The sequence below is a fragment of the Cyanistes caeruleus genome, chromosome 2 (genome assembly GCF_971803275.1).
Source record: "Cyanistes caeruleus chromosome 2, bCyaCae1.hap1.1, whole genome shotgun sequence".
NCBI classification, from domain to species: domain Eukaryota; kingdom Metazoa; phylum Chordata; class Aves; order Passeriformes; family Paridae; genus Cyanistes; species Cyanistes caeruleus.
Genome location: NC_141702.1, coordinates 120,784,226 through 120,811,268, shown reverse-complemented (window position 1 = coordinate 120,811,268; position 27,043 = coordinate 120,784,226). Strand labels below are relative to the sequence as shown.

At 46.2% G+C, this 27,043-nt stretch overlaps 1 protein-coding gene and 1 long non-coding RNA gene across 51 annotated transcripts in view; one reads left to right on the top strand and one right to left on the bottom strand.

The window, feature by feature from the left end:
- The window catches only part of CFAP61 (cilia and flagella associated protein 61), a 95,131-nt gene that overhangs the window by 41,257 nt on the left and 26,831 nt on the right, over positions 1 to 27,043 (top strand). For all 50 annotated transcript variants that reach the window (XM_086879361.1, XM_086879378.1, XM_086879362.1 and 47 more), the window contains 8 exons: positions 35 to 162; positions 9,504 to 9,602; positions 13,100 to 13,268; positions 15,097 to 15,253; positions 20,507 to 20,808; positions 23,925 to 24,252; positions 24,479 to 24,570; positions 26,180 to 26,385. In XM_086879361.1, the coding sequence (XP_086735487.1) occupies positions 35 to 162; positions 9,504 to 9,602; positions 13,100 to 13,268; positions 15,097 to 15,253; positions 20,507 to 20,808; positions 23,925 to 24,252; positions 24,479 to 24,570; positions 26,180 to 26,385 (1,481 nt within the window). The remainder of the gene's footprint in view (positions 1 to 34; positions 163 to 9,503; positions 9,603 to 13,099; positions 13,269 to 15,096; positions 15,254 to 20,506; positions 20,809 to 23,924; positions 24,253 to 24,478; positions 24,571 to 26,179; positions 26,386 to 27,043) is intronic.
- LOC147655193 (uncharacterized) lies at positions 17,511 to 23,208 on the bottom strand. The gene is made up of 5 exons (XR_015283921.1): positions 23,051 to 23,208; positions 22,120 to 22,229; positions 21,868 to 21,959; positions 17,908 to 18,209; positions 17,511 to 17,785 (listed from the first exon to the last, which is right to left on the bottom strand). It is a non-coding gene; the product is annotated as an uncharacterized LOC147655193 (long non-coding RNA).

The following is a 27,043-nucleotide window of genomic DNA, read 5'->3' as shown; positions in this document are numbered from 1 at the left end:
ACTATTGTTTTTAATGTATTTCTGTGTCTTACAGCTGAAATATTCTTTGAACCACACAAATCGAAAACTGGTGCTGGAATCAAAAGTGTGTATCAACAGTAGAATCGTGGTGGTTGGTGCATCTGATGTTGGAATCTCTTTTCTGGAAACGCTGGTGTTTTGGTAAGTTTTTAATTTTATTTCCTTTGCGGAAAAGAACGTGTTCCCTCTTGTATGAAGGGGGTTGTTTCTTGCATTTAAAGCGTTCCTTGGGTCTGTCTCAATGTGTTAAATATCTGAGTACCTGCAGATGGAGGGATGGGAGCTGGCATCCTGGGTGCATCCTGGGACTCACAGGATTCCAGGCAGCTCCCAGCTGCACGAGGATCCTTAAGGTGAAGGCGCAGTGAAAGTGAGAATTGAAAACACCTAAAGACGCTTTGGCCATGGGTCTTCAACCACAATCTTGTGGGGAGAAGTGGAGTCAATGGCCCTTGGCGTGTGTTCCCAGCAGTGTTCACCTCTAAATCCAGTGGTCCCTGGTGGGTTCCCAAACCTCTCTGAATCCCCCCTTCCCTGAGTGTAGGGCAGGGAAAGCTTGGATGAGCTCTGCTGTGGAACAGCCTTCCCAGCACGAGGACAAGGTGCTCTCCCTGATGTCTCAGTCTTGTACTCCCCAGGGGCTTACTGGGGAGTCAGACTGTCAGAGTGCAGTTCCCTTGATGCAGTTTTATCACACTTCCTAGAAATGTCATGAAAGACTTGCAGAAATGAATATAAAATTCAAAATCTGAACATGATTCTTACAAGGTGCAACAAGAACTGAGAGAGTCTGGTGCTTTTATGGGGGGTGGAGAATGGAAAATTCCACCTTTTTTTCTTTTCTCAGTTAAGCCAGGAGTTTGTATTTCTACAACAACCATTGATAACATCACAAATGATATTTTCAATACATGAGGAGAGGAATAAGTTGAAGTGCATTATAGATGTCGTATTGCTGGAGCAGTGCAGAAGAAAATTTCTGCTTCTTGCCCTTCTCTTAGTTTGTGACTTCCCATAAAGCATCCCAGAGTAAATATCAGAGTAAATAGTTTCCTCTCATCTTCCTGTTCTCAGCACCCTTTAGGCTTTCAGTTCCACCCCAAATTCAGTCAAACGTGTCCTTTAGAGCTTCTAACCCATTTCTTGCTGCTCACCCTGTGCTGTTGGTTGCTGCTATTTCGTTATAAAGCCCTGTGGGGAAGCAGAAGCGTGTTGGTGCTCCAAGGGCCGAGCCTTTGCAGGGCTTGAGTTTGGTTCAAACTCTGGCAGAGCTGCTGTAGGAAATGTCCTCCTTGAGCCTGTCTTGGCACCAGCCTCAGACATGGGGTGCTGCTCAGAGAACCACCGAGCCAGCAGGCAGCACTTAGTGCAGTGTCACAGAATTTATATTAATAGAGGTATAAATTTGGGAAAGATTAGTTTTTAATTTTCACATCAGCAGCAAATAGCCTTCTGATCAATGTGAAGGCCTTTTAAAACAATTTAGTTTAATTTACTCATAATTTTCTAATATTCCCTGTAAAGGTTACATGCACTAAAAATAGCTGGATTGAATCAATTTGTGAGCCCTAATCCTTAAAAAGAGGAAGTAATTTTCTCATCGTTATTCTTCATACTTAATTATTTTACATTACCAGTCACCATGGAAACACACAAATGTAATTCACTTACCGATGTGGCAATTATTTGAACTGGATCTTGCAAGTGTTTTCAACTTCTTTGGGACCGAAGAGACACGTGTTTCATTAGCAGAGAAATGACCTGGCAGTGCTGTGGGTGGGCAGCACATGCAGGATGCACAGGGATTTTTTGGTTTCTTTAGCGGAGGGCCGAGTGGCTGCTGCAGGGGCAGAGCCTGGTGCCTGGCCAGCTGGGAGTGTGACAGTGGCTCTGGGGGTGCAGGGGTGACAGTGGGTGGGTTCTTATTTGGTTGGTTGGTTGGTTTGGGTTTGTTTTTTCTTCGTTCCTTTGTTAGTTTCAAAGGGATGGGCAGGGCAGCAGGGTTAGACCAGAAGGACACAGGATTACAAACCCCAGCGTTTCCACTTAATCCCAGGGGCTGGTTCCTGGAGCAGAATGCAAACCCAGGCAGCAGGGATGGAAGCTGGGTTTAAGGATCTTGGAGGTTGCTACCAGCAATGTCCTGTCACTGGTTCCAGTGCAAGGAACCCATTGACTTTTATTTACTTCTGTGCATGTAGCTGTGGAAATCACTATTGTCTTCGATTATAGGGAAAACTGTTTTTAATCCGTGGTTTTGAAAACCTCCTTAATCCAAGCCCTGATGTAAACAATGACTTATTCTCTGAGGATGTTGGAATAGACATAACATGCTACACGAGATAGCCATAAATGAATGGTGCCTAAAATCACAATATTGCACATGAAATTGTTATGGAATCTATTTCCTTCTCCCTGTGGGCGCATTAAAATAACGATTGCACTTAAGAACCAGATGGATTAAAGTACGTTTTTGTCAGAGCCGTGAATTTTTTTCTCAAAGTAGGATTGGAATCCAGCACAGTAAGCCTGCATTGTTGGCTGCAGGACGGTGTCTCCCACGGGGAGCTCGCCAGGATCAGCTCCGAGGTGCAGGGTTTGAACAGGGTTCCTGTCGAGCCCTTTATCTGGCAGCACCGGGGCACACAATATCCTGCACATCTGGCCTGTTTGGCTCTAGTTAGTATAATGCTTGCTGCTTAATTAGGCTTTTTATCTTTGCATTTGTCTGGGAACATCTGAAGCCTTCCACGTTGCCTGTCACTAATTAGTTGACTAATTAAATAGTTAGTGCTTACTTGCTGATGACAGAGCTAACATGCAATGAATGGGTTAGAGATGGCCATTGTTGTGTCCTATCTGTCTCTGCCACATGAGCTGACACTCGTGTGCTTCCCTGTGCCTTCCCTGCAGAGCCAGGCGAGCCCGGGCCGTGTGCTCGGTGTCACCGGGCCCGCGTCCCTCGGTCATTGTTGCCTTCCCTCGCCTCTGCTGAGCGCAGCTCAAGTTGTGACAGAGATAAATCAGACGGGTCAGAGCTGGCCTTGTCGCGCAGTCGGCATCACAATGAAGGCTGGCAGTGACTGATACCAGATGTAAACAGGGGAGAGGGTGTGGGTCAGGATCAGCCTTCCAACAGCCTCTGCCAGAAAATGAGACTCAATTAGCATCAATATGGGCTTATTTCATAGTTACAGTCTTGCTTTTGAGACTCTCTGCGGTTCAAAATAAGATTATTTCAACTTGAAATACTTTCCCTTTGAACATATGCAAACACTTCTCTGAGCCCAAACTGTTCTTTCACACTTGAAATTTGTAGGTATTTGTAGATTTTTCTCTTGTTACTATTTATGCTTGAATACTCCTAACTTCTTGGTGAGTGTTAAAGCTGGTCTTGGAAATAGTTGTTTTCTCATAGAAAGCCTTCTCAAAAGCAGAATGAGTCACGAGGGTTTTTATAGAATGCTGGGCTGCATCCGTCATCCCCTCCTGGTGACTCTGCAGGACATCCACAGCTCTCAGCCTGTAACCTGGTACCCCTGGTGGATGCAGTTCAGAGCAGATACAGCAGCGTTCCAAGTCTCTAGCTCTCTGCTAAAGCCATGGAGGAGATGTCATCCCTTCCTCCTGTGTTCATATATAGCGTGGTTTGAAGTCTGTTCGCAGAGCTGTAGAGGAGGTGCAGTGCTGAGCCCTCCAGAGCGGTCTCCAGGCTGGCTGAGGGTCGGCTTGGAAGCACAGCAGACTGAGCAGGCTGCTGCAGTGGAGAGAAAATGACTTGTCTGGCTATGCTGTGACTCTTCCCACTAGTGATTAGCGTGGATTTGATTCCTGTTTGTGTGTGTTTGCTGAGGGCCAGAGTCAGGGTGCTGACATGTGGAGGTTGCTAATTGAAGGATGGATGTTTGGCATCAGTAGTTTTGGCCCAGCTGACTCCTCTGCCAGCTGTGTCCCTGTTCTTCCTGGGCTGCCAGGACTTAAATTGTGAGGACCTGGCACTGGGGGATGCCTCAGAACATGTAACTTTGGTGAGTTTTGTGTTCTCCTGCTGGTAGGACGAGCACACGTGGTTAAACCTCAAACCTGCCTGGTTTAAGGGCGGCCTGCCTGGTGGCATCTGGGAACATTTCGAGGGTACCCACTCTGAAGGCAGCATTGCCAGATTTGCACCAGGCTACATCATGGAGGCAGAATACTTTTCTCCTCTGTAATAGTTTGGAAAATTGAAGTCTAGTATACAGCCATAAACCCCCACCACCTTAGCTTTAAACATGGATAATTGGCCAATAATATCGAAAATGTCCTATTAGCAAGCTGGTGTCTGCACTGTGTGTTACTCACTGAGGCACTCACACAGCAGTGGGCAAAGCAGTGAAGTTTCTACCACACTTTAGTTTTACTGTCCAATTTATAGTACCTTTATTTGTGGAAAATGCTGTTGATGTCTCTCAACTGCGATTTGGAATTTGCAAGGTCATTAAACAGCAAGAGACTGTAAGTACCAAGGCCATCATCAGATATCCCTCATTTTCTGTCTAGAAAAATAATTGCCATTTTTGAAGAAAGCGAAATGCTGGAGCACTTGTGGAATGGAAGTTGGAATTTTAGGAAGGAAGTGCTCTCACTGAAGCAGTGGTTGGATGGTGCTTTGATTAGACTCCAAGCTAACTTAGATTTGGGATGGCAGGAGTGCCCTTGTGAGCGCTGTAGCTGTGGAAGGATATGGATGGGTCTGATTTAGCTCTGTGAGTGGGCCAGGAAAAGAGCTCTTTAGATTTCCTTGCCCAGTTACAGAACAATTCATACTGTAGGAACCTTGCTATGTTGATTTTAGTAACCTAGATTGAGAATGCCACAGATCTTGAGTGGATGCACTGATTTTTGTAAGCAAAATCAGTTGCTGGGAGGTGAGAGGGGACTGGAAGGGACAAAAACGGTGGCAGCAATAGGAGGGGGCAGAGGTGTTTCAGAGCAATGAGTTATAAGGTGGATGGGAGTTCAGAAGAAGAAACTGGAAAAAGACATGTTTGGTAATGTTCAGCGAGAAATCAAGATTGTAGACTGATGTAAAGCCACCCAAAAAACTAGGCATTAGCAAAGGAATTGGAAAGCAACAGAGTCAGAGTTGCTGGTGTGTTTAATTATATTTCTGGGAAAAGGATCAGCACAGAGGATGAGAGAGATGCAATATAAGCACAGTAAAATAACCACAGAGAAGGAAATCACTTGAAGGGGGAAGAGTGAGAAGAGTAGTTCATACAACCTAGAAGGATAATCCAAATTTAACTGGAGAGGAACAGCTTCTGGGCAGGATTGCCCTGGGTTTGGCTGGGATAGAGTTCATTTTCTTTTAGCAGCTGTGTTTGGACTGAGTATGAGAATAATGTTGAAAACTCACTGATGTAATTGTAACTAAATAGTGAACCATCAAGTTCAAAGTTCAATAAGAGACCCAGCTACCAGTGGAGGAGAGAGAACCACTCCCAGCATCCTTCAAGGGTGTTAGCCCAAGGGTGAAGGAAATGTTCTTTAGTTCCTTAATGGATTCTTGCTAAGATGTTAAAAATGGTGACAGTGGCCTGGGCTTAGAGGTTGCTCTTCTTAGGATGACAGGATCTGATAAAATTACCAATCAGCCTGCCAGGAAGTTTCTGAAAACAAAAAACAAAAAAACAAAAAACCAACCCAAAACAAAAAAAAAACAAAACCAAAACAAAGCAATAAAAAGCCCCACTAAGCACTGTTTTATCAAAATAGAAGTTTTAGAAGAGACCATGTTATTTTAATACCAGAAGGAAGGAACTGGGGCATGATGAAATACTTTGCTGAGAGAGGAAGAGTTGTCATGGAGCAGGTTGTGTGGAAAGCCCCTCCTTGACCCCTGCATTGACAAGTGTCCCAGGAAACACTGTGCTGTTATCCCTTCCTTTGTTGAGCAAATTCATTCACAATCTTAACACTTTTTCCTGAGGTTGATCCAAGGGAGAACTGGCTAATCTTTGTTTACTGGTAATTGGAGAGGGATAACTTGGAGATGGACATCTGTTGGTCAGCAGTGAATGTGGCATCCTGCTCTGGGGGCTGTAATTGATGCCCTCGGAGAAGATTCTGGAGAAGAGGTGCTTCTGGTAGGTGTTGATATGAACAACAAACCCTTCTGCTGCTGCTGCTGCAGCCAAGGACAGCTGTCTGGGGAGGCACAGGCAGCAGAGGGAAGGGAAAGCGCTGGGGCTGGTGAAGGAATTGGGTGGAGGGACAGCATGGGAGTGACATTGCTTGGAAAGGAGATCCAAGCCCGGCTGTGGTGCTGAGCAGCACATTTATCCTGGAGGGACAGCTTGGGTGAGGGCTGTTTCTTTCTAGTTACTCAGATGGGCAGCCTTTGTGAAGCTGGGCATTTCTAGCTGGAGCTCGCTGTGCAGCTGGGAAATCTCTTGGAATACCTTTTCCTTTTGGAGAGGTCTCTTCTGCAAGTTGTGTCCTGACTGCTGTTTTCTTGAACTGTTTCCTTAAAATGGATAAATTGTTACATTTGCAGTGAAGAGGAGAACTTGTCTCCATCTGCCTTGTACAAGAGTGACACCTGGACACGCGAGTTCCTGTGCCTTGAACACAGGTTTTAGCCTGTTGGGACTCTTTGATCATCAGCTCTGCTTCTGGGCTCCTTCCCCCCCACAAAAATATTAGTGTTTCTCTTTTGTTTCAGAACAGAGATTTTTCTGATTTAAAAGTCATGTTAATGCAAGACTTTATCACATCCTACATTTCAGCATTTAGGGCTGAAATCAGATTTCTTTCTTTTTTTTACCATTTTCAGAATGATCTTAAACAGACATTTTTATAAGGGCTTTGCTGCAGTGAAGCTGAGGATCCAGTGTCACCAAGACTTTACTTTTGGATAGGTTATAATTTCAGATATTATTGTTTAAAGATTATGTACACAGGAGAACAGTTCATGTAGTTAGCAATAAAGCATCATCTTCTGTCACTCCTTTATTATAGTTTTTATTGATTGGGAAAATATTCTTTTTGAATCGGGAAAATATTTTTATTGACTGGGAAAATAATCTTAAATGTAAGATTTGCAAACAAAAAATAAAAATGCAAAGAAATGCAAATAAATTGAAATAAATTGAAATGCTCAGGTTCATGGAGACTACTTCACTGCACTTTTTTTTGTATCAAAAGTGATTTGACTTGTGATAATGAGTAGTTTAATGAAAGCAATTAATTAAATTATTTGTTCAGGCAATTTTCCACTGTCTCTAAGCCTCCATCATTATGCCACACACAGAAGGAAAAAAAAGGTAGCAAGACATCAGGCAAAAAAATCCAGCAAAATGAGCAAGGAATACTTTAACAGATTCACAACCACCAGGATATATGTGAAAACTGGACTAAAACTTTTCTGTGTCCTTTTGATTATGCTCAGTAAATTGATAACCCTGCTTTATTTTGAGGACAAGGGTGTTCAGACTCTTTTTGTAGCTGTCCTCTAGAGCTGTGCACTGAAACCCAATACCTTTTACTTATTTCCCTAGATACTCTAATCCCTCCCTGCTTTACCAGTATCTTTGAGCTGTTCTTCCCTCTGTATCCACAGCAACGTGAATCCCTGCTGGAATTATTTGCTTCTAAAATGCAGGTGCACTTGTTTAGCACTGCTTCAGGCTCTTAACTTGAGGACTTTTTTCACCAAACGGGAACCTCCCGTTCGCCAAACTCCACTTTGCCCTGTTTTGTGTCGGGCATTGTTGTATTTATCAGCAGCATCTGAGTCAGCCCCTGTCCTGACAGCACTGCCCGCATCCAGGACCTCGGCTGTTCTTCACTTAAGAGCTTTTCGGCACCAGTAAGGAGTCAAAAGCCGTAGAAAATGAGCCATCCTTTTGTTCACCTAGAAATAATAAAGCTCAGAATCCCCCAGCTGTCCCCCCGTGGTGGCTGTGCCGGTGGCGGCAGGACCTGCCCGGGGATGCCAGCCACCCTGCTCCAGGGATGCCAGCCACCCTGCCCCGGGCCTGGCTGCTCCTCCGTCTGAAGGACAAAGCAAAGGTACCACTCGTTTTGTCTCCCTGCAGCCAAGGAGATGCTAATCAACATTTTGGTGCCTACGAGATGAATGAGTGGGAAACGTGAATTAATGTCTGGGGCATATGGGGATGCCATGGGAGCGCTGAGGTAGAAGTAAGTCAGTAGTCAGTAAATGGTACTGACTGAAAGGTCTGATTGAAGCCTCCCGCTCAGTGGGGAAGAAGGGAACAAATACCATATAACTGGGGAAATCCTGGATGCCTGTGTGTGGACTCAATAGAGGTAGAGCATCTGTAGAGGAAAATGGCATGTGACCAGATCAATAAAGTGCATCGTTGTGCAGTCATGCAAAAGAGGCACATTAATGGTGCCTAGAACTTGGATTCTGCCATGTTGCTGATGCTGGCTCACAAGGTTTCCATCCTAAGCAGTAATATTTAAACATGATGTTACTGTAGCCCCTGGATTCCAGCACCTGTTGGCAAGAGGCCATGCAGTGTGTACAGATGACTTCAGCTCCACCCTGCAAGGCAATCTCCTTGCTCTGAGGATGGGAGGACGTGTAGGGTGTTTATGTCATTTATCCCAGGTAAATGAGTGCCAGGGAGCTGTGCTCTGTCGGTGTGTGAAGCTCCTGTGGTTGTTGTTCACACCCCAAGCGTGGCGCTCCCGGTGTGCAGATGGCATCACTCGTACACTCTGCTTTCAGCTTCGTGGATCAGGCTCACTCTCATTTACATTAAAGACCATTTTGTATCACTCAGGCAGCATAAGGTGGCCATAAATGAAAAGCAAATTCTATTTACATCCACCTCTGCGGAGTGACCTTAATTTAAATGAGAATCAGGCCCATAATCTGTATAAATATATGCACTCTGTTACATTAAGGTTATTTATTACTTTGTGCTTGGCTTGAGTATGCATGGAGATTTACCACAGATAATCCATAATCCAGAATTAAACTATTAATATGCATTTTGAGAGGGGCAGCCATAACCTTGAAATTCCTTGGTTTAAGTATGACCTTTAACTTTGTTTGAATATATTTTTTAAATGTATGAATAACAAATTAACATTGGTTGATAAAAAACATTCTGATTCCTTTGTACCATTTGCATCAGTCCATCCTTAACTTAGAGAAAGCCTTGAAGATTAGAAGGCTTAATCACTCATAATATTTATTTGTTTTCAAATGTCAGATCACATTTAGTTCAACATACTGTCAGTCTTGTCCCCCTCCTCGCCCCGGCATCACTGAAACTGTGGTGGAAATTGTTCTTCTCTTTGTATCCAGAGACACCTGCACCTGAGCAGAGTGAAGCACTCTGTCCCTGTGTAAAGGAATTGCTTTCTGTATCCTTCTGAACATGGAATTCTGAGCTATGCCGTTCCATTGACATGCCCTCCGAATTTTTTCCAACTGGGGCTGTTTGTTTTTCTTCCCACAGGCCACGTCTGAAGTTCAACAACCTGACCTTGATTTCCATTCACGGCCTTCCAGGAAAAGACCCAGAGAGCTCCAAGTATAGAAGATTTTTAATTAACAGGTTTGACTTCTAACACTAAACACTTCCGTAGCTCCTGCAGAAAACATAACACTTTGTAATTCTTGTGAACTAGTCCTAAATTTTGGATCCATCCGTCGAGAGCCCCAGAATACTGCAGTCAGTCTATCCAGCGTGCACTCACCTACAAGAGGAGACAGACAGAATTCTGAGTAGGGAAACAGCGCCAAAGCAGTAACTTCAGGACAGCAATCCACTGTGTCACACCTGGACAGTACCTGGGCTCTGTTTTCCGAGGCTTTTTAGATTGTTTAAATCTCCAGGTTGATGACAAATGTCACAGGATGTCTGCTTGCTTTTAAAATCTTGTTTGCCTTTTAGCTTCCATGAGTTTTGTTCTAAATAATGCTGAACCAAAGAGCATACAAGAGTTAATGTTGGTAACGTGGCAGGGACTGACTTAGAGCAGCATGTGGTGGGATGCAGAGCCCAGCAGTGGTGGTGGGGATTTTGCTGTTGCTGTTGATGAGTTTGGCAGAGCTGTTGTGCATCAGTCCTGCTGCTCGTGGTCTGCCCGTGCCAGTCTGCCCTCAGTCCCAGGCACAGCGCTGGGTACAGCCAAAGGGAAATGGTGGAAGAGCCTTGTCTAGGGACTGTCAAACACTTTAAGGGCTTCCTTGTTTGCCAGTAAATATAATAGCTTCCATTTAGTCAGAGAAAATCTTATCTCTTTAAAATTCACAGTACGTAATTCTCATTTAAGTACAATATTTGTGGGTTTTGTTTTGGAATAAATCATCACCGTGGACTTGATCATGGTTGTTTTGAACATTGAGAAGCATAGAATTAAAATGGATCAGTTATTCTGAACAGTTGGGGAATGAACTTAGTATAAGTTATTTAGATTTGGCGTGTGACTCTTTGGAGCCTTCACATTGTATTTTACCAAAACTTTTCCTCAGTGAGCTGCAGTGCACTAAAGGGCTGGCTCTTTAAATGACAAAACATCTCCACGTCTGCTTGCTGAACCTTACAAATGAAATCTCTACGAAGATGTGAAAATAGTGTAGTGGGAACCTGTTTAAAGCTATCTGATCTCATTAGGAATTTTGCCCTGACAAGGGATTTTGTGTAAGTAGTTACCTTTATTACTTTTTGTACTGTAGAAAGGGTGTGTTCAAGTGCAAATCTGGCAAATGAAAGAATTACATTCTCACATAAATGCACAAAGTCTTTTTCCCCAAGTTCACTGTAGGAAAGAGTTGTACTAACAAAGCATCCTCCCTGACAGAAAGTTGCGGCTCAGAGCCGCCTCACCAGATTTAGCTGTTAAAATCTGAAAGCAGATTAAGAGTGAAAATTGAACTCTGCAGGGTATGATTTCTGAAAGCATCCCTGTGATTTTGAGTGTCAGTCTCCTGGGAGCTGTGCACCTCAATTATAGAGGTGCTTTTGAAAACCTTCCTCTGTCCTTAATGTCCATTTTATTTATAGATCTCTGCATTATTACAGCTCAGAATTGTCAGTGGTTTTCCTGCCTTATTTATTTTCCTCTGGTATCTGTGAGTACAGAGAATGCAGGGTATCACAGAAAGCCTGGCAATTCAATCCTAAAATTCCCCTGGTTTGTGAAATCAACCTGTATTTGTTCCTGTGGCATCCTGATTGTCGGTTTTGGGAGTTTGGTAGCAAGGATTAGCGTGGAACCAGGAGCACGCTGTGGGGATGTGTGGCTTGGTATTAATGGCAAAGCAGCAGCTGTCAGTGCTGGTCTCTGCCTGCACTCTCTGCTGCAGCCACAGAAATGCATCAAATGCTTGAGAATGTCTTCTGTTTAATCACTTGGAGGCCTGTGGGAGAAAGTGGAATAGTTTTCATTGCTAAGTGTACCTAGAAAGTCAAGTTTTTGGGTCTCCAAAAGGCCATGAGCTTAGTTTGGCAGGTGGAATGTATTTTCTTGGTGACTTGAGCTGACGGCCTGGGTGAAGCCCAGGGTCTCTGTACTGGTCATTCCCCTCCTGAGATCCTGGCAGGGGTGAGACTCTGCTTCTTTCAGTAGTTTGTTCAGTGTTTCTTGTTGCTGTGCTGCTGTGGTCTCACAAACCAGACACCTGTGTGAAGGGCTGGTGAGCCCTTCTTTTTTTTGCTTGTTTTGAATCTGTTGCATTCTTTTTCACTGGACTCCGTGGGTTTATTGCTCTGCAATGTGTTTGTCCAGTTCTATGGAAAGAACCTGAGTGACCAGGATTTGGCTGGTGCAGGTTCTCAGTGTTGGGGAGGGATGGAGTTGAGCCCAGCTGGATCTGCACAGTGGCCAGTGACCTCTTGTGCGTTTCCTGCTGGGTCACTGCTGGGCTCAGCGGTGTTCAGGGGCCACCATGGACCTAGCTGGGGATGTTGCCTCCCTGGTTCTCCTCTCGTTTTGTGGCCATGTCTGTTGCACATCTGTATGGAAGTATTTTATCTCCAGGAGTCTTTGTCTTTGCAGAGGCTCTTATTAAGCACAGAGGGTGGTACCAATGCAGTAATATGTATGTGTCCTGGTATTTACCTGGTCAGACATACTTGGTTGGGGGCACACTCCAAGCCTTAAAAGACCTTTGGAAATAAATGTAATTTTCATTACTGAGGCAATAAAAGAGGTTTTGTTCCATTTGGATTTTGCTTTAAAATTGGCTTTTTAAAATAGCAGCTTCCAGATCTTTGATACTTCTCTCACACATAGGGGTGTGCTTTTTACTTGGAACAGGCTGTAACACCCCTAAAACATGAGAAAAGCAAACCTTGTCTGAGACTGTCAAAGCCAATGCATGATTTTAGGGTACTGACATGGAATTCACACTGTCAGAGCACGTTGCTTGTGATGTGTGCTCCGTGCACACCCCAAACATCCTGGAGCGCTCCGCTCAGGACAAATTTAGTCTGCAGTATTTGTCAGTCTTGCATTTTGGAAAAGTTCTTTCAGAAGAGGGTCACCAACAGGAGACTTAAGATCTCTGCCTTTTACTTCTAGCTCTGACAACCATTTTCCTAGCTTTCTATTTATTTTTAAACTTTCTGGACTAATACGTTGGAATACGGATGCTAAAATGGTAGAGTGCATATTCCCTGTGTTTATGTCTCACCTTAGCTGTGACTGGTGAAGCTGGATAGCAAAGGAAGGAAAGTTGGGGAACAGCTGAATAAGGAAGTCTTGGAGAAAGAATTGGACTATTGAATTATTTTCTTTGCAGGTTCAAAAGCTTCTACCTCGTATGAGCCTGCAAAGGAAAAGCAGAGTAAAGCATAGATTTCTGACTTTGTTCTTAAATTATGTGATTGTAAGGCCCAGTGGTGGAAGGGCTTGTTTGTTTCAGCAGAAAGTTGTCAATTTGTAACTGAGTATCTCCAAATGCCTAATCTTTTACCATAGACTGCCCTAAACTCCCAGCAAGGGAGCAGGGGGAACCACTGGGGGCCCGAGCCCAGCTCACCAGATGTCTAATTAATGCCTGCTGTCAGCTGCCGAAATGTCACTTACAGATACTCTTCTTTCGCAGCCACTGTTTTAATGATGACGATTATGCACAGATGTCACTTTGTTCCTGGGTTAATGTTGTGGTTGGTAAAATGACGAGCATAAACCGCAGTGCCAAATACGTTGTTGTTTCCAAGGAGAAGAAAGTGCCTTACGACTACCTGGTTCTGTGCACGGGACAGAGCTACCAGGTGAGCTGTGTGCAGAGTGAAGGGGCACAGGATTATTCCCAGGTTTTCCACAGGGAGTGGTGTTCCTGAGGTCAGGCAAAGCAGCCTTAGCAGGGGCAGCAGCAGCAGTTTGCAGCCCTGTAGTGCAGCTGGTTGGGCTGTGTTGGTGCTGCTGCTGGAGCTGGAGGAGAGGAAAGGAGGGTCAGGCAGAGTTTCCCACCAGCAGTTACTGCTCAGGGTTGGCCAGGAGGAAAAGCTGCCAGTGTTTTTGCCACCATAACCATTAAACCTGCTAAGGAGCAGGCTCAGCTGACATGTGGTCCCAGCCACAGGAGACTTAACTCCAGCTGGTCCATCACCATTTGACCTAGTTTTGGAAATGGAGAGAATTCCTTATCAAATTAATTACTCATCTCACGTGATGGCCATGCCTAGGCACATCCACGGTGCTGCTTGGTATTGTAGCACACAGCTGAGTTTCCAGTGAGACTGAAACAGACCCTTAGCTGCACGTAAGATATTGGATGGAGTCAGCTTCCACTCTGACTCCCTGGGCAGGGTGGCTTCTGGCTCCTGTATCCCCATGAGGCCACCAGGGGATACAACCAAACAGGCAGCTTGATCCAGCCCCTTGCTGCAGGGCTTTGCCTTACCTAGGTGGTTTGGGGTAGGAGTTGGGAGCAAGGCATTTTGCCTTTGAAATCAGGAGATGGGTGTGAGCAGTGTCTGCAGCTTTGCAGGGCTGTAGCACATCCCCCAGCGCTGTCTGGCTGCCTGTGTGCAGTAGGCTCTGGGGTCTGGGAGCCTCCTCAGGGCACAGCCGTGCTTAAACAGCAGCCCATGGGCACTGCTCAGCAGGGATGAAACAAAAGCCAAAGTGTGGGCTGGAAAAGCGCTCCTAGGAAAAGGTGTTTGGAGGTAGCTCTGACTTGCGAAATAATTTATGTCAAGTAACTGCACTGGGGGAGAAAAGATGAAGATGGCAAGGGAAAAGGCAGGTTTTATATTTGCCTTTGAGAAGAAATCTCATCATCATCTATTCTCACTTTCAAGCTATACAAAAGGATAAGAAATTAGTGGCTTCTGTTTTATTACACAGAGCTCTAGTCCATCCTTTTTTATAAGCTGTTCCTTATTTGGTAAGCAGTCAGATTAATGCTTAGTAAAACATTATGTGTTATGATTTGGAGATTTACTTGTTGAGTAAGATCTTTCGGTGTCACGCCTGGTTTTATACGACCCAGCAGTATTTCAGTTGATCTGGCTGGCAGTGAGAGCAGGCTTCAGGACGTGGCTCAGTGGTGCTGAGGAAGTCAGAGACAAGATTCCCTTTTTGCTTTGTACAGCTCAGATCGAGTTTGTTATTGTAAAGCAGCATTACACAGTGTTACTGAATCTTCACATTTGAACCATCAAGCAGGTTTTGATTCCTTTCTCTGGGACAAAATCAGTCGTTTTAGAGGGCTGATTTTTGCTGACAAAAGGTGGAGGCAGTGTGCTCCACAAAGACTTTCCAAGGGCCATTTTAAGTGATCTGTTATTCAGAGAGCTGCTGAGATCCCCTGCTGTGTGTTGGGACATTTGTGCTGTTTGCCATGTGCCTCCACTTGCGCTGGCAGCGCTGTTTGGAGTGGTCAGCCACATCCTGCAGGAAATAGGGAGCACATGCTCTGAGTGTACACTCAGGTCAGTGGGATCAGCGTTCCCTGTGCCCCTGGGTGTGTGTGCTGCTGCTGAGGGTGACATTGGGACGTGCCAGAGCAGCAGCCCTGGGGTAGCCAAAGTGAGAGGGTGTTTTACCATCTCCAAGGTCTGTGCCTTATATCCACTCACCGCCTCATTCCCGCAGGCCTTGGCCCCCACAGGAGCAGATAGCACTGAAGTCACGAGTCAGTGGCCACAGAGATACACGGAGAAAGTCCCTTCCAACCACTTCACTCTCAACAATGCCCAGGACTGCTCGGAGGCAGCACGCTGGCTGCAGGAAAACCTCGTCAGCTCCAGAGGTAAGGGGCTCCCTTAGTACCTGCACTTACAGAAATGCTTCTTAGGCTTATTAGTTCCTCTCTTCCCTGGTATAATTGGTGCCTGATGAATTCTAACAAAGTCTTTCATCTGCTGTGCTTTGTTTTCTAGATTAATTTACAATTTTTTGTTATTTTTGATACCCAGCATACTTAGCTGGGAAAGAAAGGTTTGAGATAGATTAATTATCTGCAGTTATTATATAAAACTGAATGAGTCCCAAATGCAAATCTGTCCAGAGTCATTAATTAGCCAATGAAATAATAATTTAATTACTGGATGTGGTTTTCTGCTGTATAGAAAGATATCTAGATTTGTGGCATAACAGAAAGTAAATAAGTCTAAATTAGGAAGTGTCTGTCAGCATTGTATTCAGTTGCATAAGATTTTCACATAGGACTGCAAGTTCCTGGTACTTTTTAACCCTTTATGCCGATGTGCACCATCCCTGTATTTCCTCAGCCTTGTTGTGTGTGCTCTGTTCGTCTGTTCTCTAGTTCATCCACTGTGTGTGCGCTGTGGAGAGCACTCAGCACCATCCAGCTTTCTGAGTCAGCTTTGAACTAGAGAAACAGAGACCAGAGAGTCAGTGAGTTCATCAGGTGTCAGTTCCTGCTGTGTCTGAGCCAGGACAGTTCAGAGCAGGAAAGCTGTCTTTGTGGGGAATTCCTGCTGGCAGAGTGCAAGAGCAGGACTCTCCTGAAGATGTGTTTGTGGAGTGCCATGGGAATTGGCAGTGATTCAGTGTGGTGCAAGGTTCACATCTGCTTGGCAGTCCTTGAGGGAAGTTCTAAAAACGCTGGAAATGCCTTTATCATCCTCCAGGTCTTGCTGTGATCAGCAAGGGGGTCCATAAAGGTGGCAGTGTTTCTCAGCCAGCAGTCTGGCTCTGCCTGTCCTGCAGTGCCAGGTGTGCGGCTGCTGCAGCAGCTGGCTTTGCACAGACACGTGAGGGTGTTAGCTTTCCCTTTTGCTGCAGCTGGTCCTTCATGTGTGCCCATCCTGGCAGGTGCTCCCTGCAGGACGTGCCGGGGATCGGTCACCCCGCAGCACACGGCACAGCCGCCGTGTCCCGCCTGCCTTGGCACGGGGGCTGAACGCAGGGGATGGTCATCCTCACTTGGTCACTGCTGCTGGCCTTGGCTCCAGGGTGCAGCTGCCTCTCTCAACGAGGCCCTGGCCTGGCTTCTCATGCCTAGAGAAGGTGAATTCACACCACCAGTGAGGCTGGTCTGGGGGAACTTCTGGAGATGTGGTCTAGGAGAGATGTGACACCATCCCCTTTCCCCCTGCTCTGGCTTCAGGTCCCTCTCCTTGCTCTTCCATTAAGTTCTCTGCTGCTGTGCAGAGTGCCCAGCTGGAGAGGTCTTCCTCCACTGATCTCACTTTCTCTTATTCCTCACTCTGCTTCTTTCTCCAGCTGTGTTTCTTACAAACATCGTTCCTTCACTCTTGACAGTTGTGCCAGGGCTCTGGGAGGGCTTTCTGCTGCTTCTGGGAGCAGGGCGAGCACTGGCCCCGTGGCTGCCTCTGTGGCTTCACTGATGAAACCCAGCCACCTAATGCATGGAACCTATTACAGCTGTAATTGGGACTAATTGAAACTCATCTCCTATTAGCTCTGCACTTTCCATGAAAATAAAAGTAGGATGGAAGTAAAGTAAGGAACAAAAATGCTTTAATGGGCCAAAATGGAGCAATTATTTTTTTTCTCTTCACCTAAGCGTAGTTTACTGCCTTATTAAAAGCTTGTTTGTAGGAATACTCTTGCATTAAAATTCCAATGCATGAATCACCGACTGGAGCCACCAATGCTTTAGCTCATACTGGGTTTCTCCTTTAGCTTTTGCAAACTGCAAAGATTCAGGTCACTTTAGGGTCACCGAGATCTTGTGCTTCTACTTGTGGAAAATTAATGAGTCTGCTCTGCAGCAGGACGCTGACATTCAGGTAATAAACGATAAAACTACTGTAATGATCTTTATTGATGGCTGTTTTTTTTCTGTAGAACGTTATTATGTTTACTCACAGATACATACATTTTCATGAAGTTAAATAATAAAAGCATCCTGAGGAACTGCTCTCTGTTCAGTAGGCATAATTTCAGTCCATAATGAATATCTGCAGTTCCTAGACTACTAGCACTGTCGTCTAAAAAGCCACTAATATTGTAATAAGCAGAAGCAGTAAATTGTTGATTTACAAGGGGTCAATAAAGGAGCAGTGCTTTCCCTGATCTAATGCAGTTGTATTTAATATTACCATATAAAACAGAATTTTAATTTTCCTTGAGAAATGTAGGGCTCTCATCTGATCTTATCCATCTCTAAATGCCAGTGTCTAATGCAGGAACTGAGCTTCTCTCTGAGGGGGCTGTGCTGCCCAAGGGGGAAGGGTCTCAGCCCAGCCTTGCCCTGCAGTCAGAATGGAGCTTTGCCTCAGGGAAGCCCTCCTCATCCTCCTTTTCCAGCCACAGCCACGGCATCCTCTTCCATCCTCATACATTTCACTCCCTGCAAATTGAAAACGTGTAAATGTAGCATGAGGTGTCGGTGCCTGCACGCCACATCCTGGCCTGCACTGTCAGCACCTGGCTTTAATAAAAATGAGTATAGCAAAGCTGGCCTTTACCTACCCACGGGTTCTGCTGGGCTGCTTCTTGCATTACACCCTGCTGCAGTGGGGAAAAAACAGTCAGGTGTACATCTGTCTTCTCCTCTGGCACTCTCCTGTGGCCAGTGCAGCTGCAGGTGGGTGTCCTAGCAGGCACAAGCTATGGGATAGGTTCTTGTGGCTTAGGAAGTCTGCTCAGCGATGGACACACTGCAGCATTCCTGGATGCTACATGATGTTTATGGAAGTAGGAAGATCTCTTTCTTCTTTCGTGTTCAAGTTGATAGATTTGCAGGTAAAATGGTTCTGTCCCTCGGGTCATTGCTGTGAACAGCAAAAACATGTATTCTGTCACTGACATGCAGCGTACTCATGGGGCAAATCTTTTCTCTGGCAGCTATGAAGAGAGATGTTTCTTTGGCAGCTACAAGTAGCCAAACTGATGGGGATGAATAAAATAACCTTGTAGTCAAAGGGGAATAGTAGAACATCTGTTAACGTTTTTATCATTAATATTCTTGGGAGCTGGGGCTGTGTTCATGCTCAGTTTGGTATTGCCCTGCATGCATCTCATGCAGCAAAACATGGTCCAGTGAGATTATTTTAGCCCATGGAATAATACAGTTCAGGGCATAGGGGATGCTGTCTCTTGTGGTGAGGCAGAAATGCCACAGCTGGGATAAACGTGTGAGTTGTTTGCAGCACTGCCCAGGTGAGGAATGTGAAAACACTGGGAAGGTGCTTTTGAGGCATCCTCGTGCTGACAGGTCAGATCTGAAACACAGGAGCTGATGTGGACATGGGTTCAGGGCTGGGGCAGCCGAGTGTGGCACGGCTGTGGGGTGTGTGGTGTGCAGAGAGCCTGCAGGGCTGGGCTCTGCCCTGGGGTGAGGGTCCTTAGCCCCAGAGAGGAGCTCCCTATGCCAGCTGCACCTGGTCTGCTCAAAGCCTGAGTGGATCACAGAGCAGACAAATGCTTACTGTTCCAAAAGGGGGCAGAGGGAATGGGGAGGAGAAGGAGCAAGTCTCAGTGCTGCTCAGAGGAATGTTGATGAGTTTTGTATGAAACCATCCTGAGATAAAACACAGAGCTGCACTCCTGCCTCCCAGCTCTGCCTCTCTTATTGCCAGGAGGACTTTAGCCCTTAGGCTGGAGAGTCCCGTTGCGCTCACACAGAACAGATCCTCCCCTCCTCCTGTTCCTGCTTAGCTCTGACTGTGCCACTTGGAGTAGCACCAACTCAGGAGGAGAATGAGCAGGGCCCTGCCCTGCAGCTCTGCAGTGCCAGGCAGGAGGGGTGGGTCAGGTCTGAGCTCCCTTTGCCCAGGGTACGAGGCTGGAGCTGGATTCAGGAGTGGTTTCTGTGCTGGTGCTGATGCTCTGCAGAAGCTGACAGAAGCTGTCACGGCAGCTGCTTGGATGGATGGATAGATGGATGGATGGATGGATGGATGGATGGATGGATGGATGGATGGATGGATGGATGGAGGATGGATGATAGATGATGGATGGATGATAGATGATGGATGGATGATGGATGATGGATGGATGATGGATGGATGGATGATGGATAGATGATGGATGGATGGATAGATGGATGATGGATGGATGGATGATTGATGGATGGATGGATGGATGATGGATGGATGGATGATGGATGGATGATGGATGATGGATGGATGGATGATGGATAGATGATGGATGGATGGATGATGGATGGATGGATGGATGATGGATGGATGATGGATGATGGATGGATGATGGATGGATGATGGATGGATGGATAGATGATGGATGGATGGATGATGGATGGATGGATGGATGATGGATGGATGATGGATGATGGATGGATGATGGATGGATGATGGATGATGGATGGATGATGGATGGATGGATGATGGATGGATGGATGGATGATGATGGATGGATGGATGGATGGATGGATGGATGGATGGATGGATGATGGATGGATGGCTGGCTGCAGCTTGCTGAGCTCCCAGCAGTGGGCAGGGATGGAACTGGCTCTGGGCTGGGCATTGTGCCATGTGCAGCTGCCTTCAGAGTGGTGCTGAGCTCTCCCCACCACCAGGCACAGGTCCCTCTGCAGGGCCATCCCCATTCTCTGGAGATCAGGCTCTGGCAGAAGGGAGCGGTGGCACTGGTGACCTCCATGTGGCACAAGGGCTTGTTTTCTATAACTCGGCCTTTCTGTGGTCTGTGGGGGTTTTCTGCATGATGTATTGAATTTGATTCTGTTCGCTCCCCACTCCATCTGCCTTTGAATGAGCAAAATTAGGGAGAGAGGGGAGAACAAAATAAAAATGGTGATTTCTTTATTTATTTCCCCTAGAGGCTTTTCAATCAAAATAATTTCAGATTATGGGGTCGGGATGAATATCATAGTTCTGTGTTAAGTACTTGCCTACTTTGTGGGATGTTTTGTACAGATTCTTCACTAAATTATCTTAGCTGCTGTTGCTAGGTAACATTGTTTGCTTCATAGCATCAGAGAAATTAGAGGGTCAAAGAGAGCAATTCCATGTTATTATCATCTGAGTTATACTAATAAGGTTTTCATTGTGTGTCTCAGAAATCTTTCCCCCCTTTTTTTTCCTCTTAGGGAACGTCATTGTCTATGGGAATACAATTGACATTTACACCACGGTAGAAGCCCTCTTATCCCTTGGGATTGATGGCTCCTGCATCCATCTCGTGCGGGCTCCGCTCAGCTCTGCCGGTCCGTGCCTCGGGGACGCCGCCCTGGAGCGCGTGGTGGGGGAGGCCCTGGCACAGGCTGGGGTGGCTGTGTACCCTGACAGCGTCCTGGCAGAGTGGGGCCAGGATGAGCACGGCCACATCGCCTGGGCTGCCTTCAAACCGCTGGAGAGCGCTGCCGCAGAGCCGCTCCGCCTGCCCTGCTCAGTGAGTGCCCCTCCTGCGCCTCGCCTTCCGCTGGCCTTCAACACCAAACATCAATTTACCTGCTCCCTCACACACTGATCTGCTTCCTCACGGCCTCTCTGAGATTGAACATCCTTTAGTCTCAGCAACTGGTTTTTAAAAAATCCCCATAAACCTATTGTTAATGCCCTGACTGATTTGGATTAAAATGTATTTAAGTCACCTGACACACAAGTAATTGTTCACTGCCGAGTGACAAATACTCTTAATTCATTTCTGAAGTAATTCCAGAAATACTTTTCTTATTTAAATGTGCAGTTACTCCTGTCTATAGTAATGTGCATTTGATTGTCATAGTAGAAGCCAAAAACACTGGGATAGTATGTAACTTTATGAAAATATATTTTAAGCAGGTTCCTTTCCCTCCACATCAATGATTGCAGGTTTTTTCACTTCCAATATCTCATGGAAGCTGTCATGTCAGAGGTGTGGCTCTGCTCTGAGACTGGGGGCAGGTTCTAGCCTTCCCTAAGGGTCAGCATAGTTGTGTTTCCCTTTACTGGGCTAATCCATAGGAGTGAGTCACTTCCAGACCTGCATCCCTAGGGAGCCACCAAGCCCCTCTGTACTCCCCACTGTGCTGCCCTGCTCTGCACAGCTGCTGGGGTTAACTGTGGAGAGGGTGAGCCCTCCCAGAGAGCTGCTCCCCAGAGTGTGCTGCTCCCAGACAGATCCCCAGGTGTGGGGCTCCCTGTTGGCCCCCCTGCTCTGCAGCCCTGTCCTTTTTCACACAGGGATGGTTAAACCCTTCGTCATGGAGGTAAAGACCTCACACAGCACTTCTATCTAGTAGAATATTCCATATCAGTAGTGATGCTTGTCCCACTCTCCCCTTGTATGCAGCTTTATAAGTTCTCTCCTTTTCCTTGTAATCACTCTATTTTTATCCTTCCAAAAAGATCTCAATATGATTCTTGTTTTTGCAACTTGGTATCCACTGACCAGCTCCCCTTCAGCCCCCTGTCTTTTCCCCACCACCTTGTCTGGGAGGCCTGCACTGTTCCTTCAGATGCCCCTTGCCTTTGGGTTTCTTTCTCCTGCTCATTCGTGCCCCATGCTCGTCCTTCCTCCATCCACGCTCCTTCCCTGCGGAGGTCTCTCTTTCACAGCCTCTAAGATGAAAGACTGCAATTACTTGTGATGTCAAGGGCTTTGTGTTCTCCAAACCCAATTCAGCTGCCGTGCAAGGCTCCTGTATCTGCCTCCAGAATCAGACTCAGAGGAGGAGAGGGCTCTGGAGAGCAGCTCCACCAGGAAGGCAGCTGCACTCACGAGAGAGCAGGCTCTGCAGGAATCGGCTCTGCAGCAGCTCCGGGCCTTTTGGGATTTCAGCCAGTATCAACTGTTGATTGGCAGTTCTTGGGGACTTAATTTGTTGAGTCCTGCAGGATAAAAACAACAGGAGAAAATCTCTTCTTTCCCTAAAGCAGCAGCAGCCTCCCTCCTCCCTCCCTCCTGCCTGGGCTGACAGATGGCTCCCGCCTGGAGGTTGCAGCCCTCCCCTCCCCTCCGGTGACACTGTCCTGCCTGTCAGCCGGCGGGATGTGGGGCTGTGTGGTCCTCTTGCCCTCGTGGCCAGAGCTTCCTGGACGTTTGGATCTCTGAGATGATCAAGATTCCCTTAGCTGTGCTTAGCTCATCACTTAGTTTAGCTATGAACAAGCCCAGGGGCTCTGGCTCCTCCACTGCCGCATCTCTGTTTGTGCCAGCGTTGCTAAAATGTCCAGCTCCCTGTGCCTTTCCTTTCAGCTAGTGGAGTATCTGACACCTGCCCTTGGTCCCCAAGAAAGCTCTCAACTGGGTAAGGCCTTTACCCCCATCACAGGTTTGTCCTGAGCTGGTGCTAAGGGAAGGACAGATCACAGATGCTGCTTTGGCCTGACAATTTAGTCTTGGGCTGTTCAGGATGAAGGCAGCAAGGGAAAATGTGCTCCTCTGAGACCCTTCCACCCTCTCCTCTGCCTGTGAAGGAATATTTCTTGCTGAAGGGGCAGCAGCTTATTGTCTGATGGTTTTAGAAACTGAGGGCACTGATGGTGGGGAAAGCTGTGTGAGGGCTCTGGGGCTTCACAAACCCTTGGAGCAATGAGAGTCAGTCTTCATCTGGGCCCTTTGCCGACTGTGGTCTTGTTCAAAACATCCCTCGACCTTGTCATTGTCATTCCTTCCACCCTTCCGTGTCCAGTGGGCACTCTTGTCTTACCCTCCTTCGGGGACCGTGTTCTGCCAGCTCTTGCTTTATCCTTGGCCAGAGGAAGCTTTGAGGACACTGCTCATGGTTGTTCTTCCCCCACGTCTGCTGTCTGCCCCAGCTTCTGCAGGGGGAGAGGAGCTCTGCTTCCTCGTGCCTCAGGAGAGGGACTGTGCCCGTGCCATGAAAGGACAAAAGAAGAGAATTATTGCTTGATTTTCTCTTTGAGACTTAAAACAGAAATTTATGGATGCAGGGTCCTTGGCCCTTGCAGCTTCCACTGACTGAAATTCCATTGCTATAGCTGGAATGAGGATGACATTTCATCATTAAACAAATTTAATTTCTGATCTTTCCATTTCACTGACTGTCCCTGTGCTGGTTAGCCAAAGTAACTCATTTTGTGAGTAAACAGGCTCAACAGTTGGGAAAACACTTGTAATGCACAATTATCTTGCTAAATTCCAAATACATTGTGCTTTTCTGTTCCTTGGAGTGTCATGTTGGCTTGAACATTTGAAGGAAAACAAACTTCACAAGAGGTTCAGGTCTATGTTCTGTGCTTGGACTAAGACAGAAAATATGCACAGACACTCAGGCTGTTTGATGTGGCAAATGTTGGAGTTTTTAAACTATCTAATAACCAGGACCAGCTGAGTCTAGTTTAGTAATTCTCCTTTCTGCTGTCTTAGTGTTAACTTTGGTAGCTGTAAATGCTGGATCAGAAGGATCTCTCTGCTGTGACAGTGTTGCTAAAATCACACTGTGTTTCACATTCTTGTTTTTTAAAATAGCATTCAGAATAAAGTCTGGGTTTTGATACATGAAATCAGCCAGTAATTAATATACAGTTAATATACCTTCTCTTATTTACATCTCTTTTTAGGCATTTTTTAGCTTTGCCTACAGGACACTGGATTATGAAACCTTTAAGGCCATCAGTGATGCTTGCCTTGTTTTTGATGGAAGACTTGTGATTGATGCCAAATTCCACACCAATGATGCCAGCATCAGGGCAGCAGGTCCCCTGACAAAGTTCTCCAGGAGATACTTCAGGGATGATGTGACACACAGCAACTTCAACTCCAAGGAGATTGGCTTTGAGCTTGCTGCTTCCATGCTGAGTCTCTTTGATCCAAGCCCTCATCCCAGTTCTGAGCCACCAGAAGGCTCAGACAGACTCATCCCCGTGTACAGAAGGTGTAAAGTTCAAGGTATGTCCAGCTGGATTTCTGTCACACTTCCATCCCCTCTCAGGTACAGGTTGTTCTGCTGTAGTACAGGCAGGTCCCTCTCTCCTCAGGTGCCATCTCATGATGCTACAGCATTCAAAACTCCTTAGGTACTGGAAAAAGACGATGACAGGAGGAGGACAAATAAATAGCATTATTTTCTTCATTGTTAATGACTTCATAAATCTCATCTTTTCATTGATGGCAGGTGGTGTTCTTCCTGGAGGTTATAACTACTTGCACGTTTCCAAGCCTGGAATCCCTATGCCCTTGGATGTAGAACATGACCCATGTGATCATGTAAGTTAAATAATGGAACTTTTCTTGTTTCATCCCCCCTGTTTGTTTGAAAAGATGTTCCTGTTTAGGACAGCTGGGCCTGGAGGGACCATGCACACCAGGAAGGGCTGGAGAGAGCACCAGGAGCAGTCACGGAGCTAACTGCACCTCTTGGCTGTTCCTTTCCACACTCCTGGTATTTGGCTTTCTCCAAAGACGCCTGGTCTCCATGCAGAGGACACAGGACAGTATTAGCAGGATTTCAGCTTTCAGTCTTTGTGATGAGCCTCTTTGCTGCCCCGGGTATGGTGCTGCAGGGGCACACAGACGAGAGCAGTCTGGCAGGGAAATTCAGCTGATTTCTACAGGAGCAGGAAGTACTGTGGAGGAGATGCTCTGTGCTGCTAGAAAACAGCAAGTGTGAGAGTTGTCTTGGCACAGGGCATGGGGAAGCAGTCCCCATGCTGGGCTACATGGGAGATTGTCCCAGGATACAAACATGGAGGTGTTTCTCTTACTGGAGAACCTCACTCAAGGCAAGATAAGGACTAGATTAACGTCTTTTAAAGCCAGAGAGGACTTTCCACCTAGGCAAGATCCTCTTTCACACAGATTGTACCTTTTTCCTTGGGAATTTCTGCATCAAGCCGACTTTTGCAGTTGATTTAAAGAGCAGCTTTTAAAACGCCACTTCAGTGTTGATTTTAAAACCTGAACAGCAATGAAACAAATGGGTTTTTAAAAAAGAAAAGGGTTTAGGGAGAAGAATCAAAGCATGGCTCACCTTGCTTTTCAGATCCAGGATGAGCCATCTAAAGCAGCATGTAGTGGAGAGCAGAAAGGACTATCAGAGAGAGGAATTGGTTTTGTTACTCGAAATTGCTGGAATAGGATTAGAATTCTTTTGCTGCCACTCTGATTACCTGCTGATTACCTGAAAAGGGACCATATTTTTAAAGCCACTCCAGAAACTTCATATAAATCCTAAAAGAATTTTCTAAGGAAGAAGAGAAGCTAGTGAAAGGTACTGGCTTAGATGTGGAAATACTAAAGGTTCCTGTAGCTTAGCAACAGGTCGTAGAAATGTATAAAACTGTGACAGGAATACAGCTAGAAAAAACAGCTTCAAGCTATCTGATCATCTCACAGTAATGTGAGGTTTGAAGCAAATTTTTACATTTTTGTCTAAGTGATTGATTTAAGTGTCTGAAGCTAAACGCTACGGTTTGAGCATGAACATCCAATCTTGGTGCTCTTTTATTGACATTGGACGTGATACGCCGTGTGTGTGCCCCGTGTCACAAAGGAGGCTGAGCAGAGTTCAACTGAGTTTCCCAACAGAGCTGTCCAGTGTTGTTTGGGATGCCCCAGGGCCTCCCTCCTGACTCCAGCTGCTCTCCCGGAGGTCACAGGTCCCCGTGGATCCGGTGTCACGCTCCCCCAGGTGTGTGCAGCGGCTGGTGCTGCCCCTGGGGTGGGCAGGAGCCACAATCTGTGTCCCAGGCTCAGTGACATGCCCCATGGCCCTCGGCTCTAGCAGAAGGGCTCTGGGTGTCGAGCAGCGAGAGCTCCGGCCGTGTGCCAGGTCAGCACTTCCATCCCCCAGCTTGGCTGCTGTGCTCTGTTCCAGGGCATGCAGATCGTGACCGGGGAGGCTGCTGCCGGGAATTACTTCAGGATGCACTTGAGCAGATACAGGATGGTGGACAGCATCACCTGCTTTGCCAAGGAACCCTTCCCTGTCTCCAACTACCTCTGCTTGTACGGCCAGCACGAGCGCCTGCTCAATGACCTGTGCTACCGCTGGAGGGCCGGGCAGCTCTCAGACCTCTACAGGTGAGAGGAGCTCGTCCTTGTGCACAAAATCTACCTTCGGGCACAATTTAAAGTTTGCCTTGTTATGCTTTGTCTTTTGGCTGTTTTCCCGTGGGACAAAGAGGTAGAAAAATAGAATTGAAAATATTTTCCATTATTTAGCAAAATTCTTGGTAAAAATGCAAGTCCTGGAGACCTTCCTGGAAAGAGCCGTGTGTTTGAGATTTACTTAGAGGAGGAGCAGTGTTTTATTTGACTGTCTTTTATCTGAATGAGCATTTCAGTGTCTTTATCACTTTTGTTTAGAATATTCAGTAGGTTAATCATTAAGCTGAACAATCCTTTATTACTGAAGACTCGTGTTCAAAAGTTGCTTTTAAAAGCATTTTTGTTGCTTTGAATCAAATTTTTAAGCCAGAGGTTTGTAGGGAGATTTTAAATAACTCATAGTGATAGTCATGCTTAACAACTTGCCTCCTTTGATCTGGTGAGAGAGGCTGAAGGGGGCTTGGTTAGTTCTAGTCATGTGCCATCTCCTCTGAGAGAATGCTTCATTGCTTTTGATTTTCATTTAAAGAAATCTCACACAAATGGTGTGTTGGAACATAAACTGTCACAGATGGAGGAGTGAAGTGCTGCTTTACATCAGCTGGGTAGAGACAGAAAGCCAGGCTCAGGA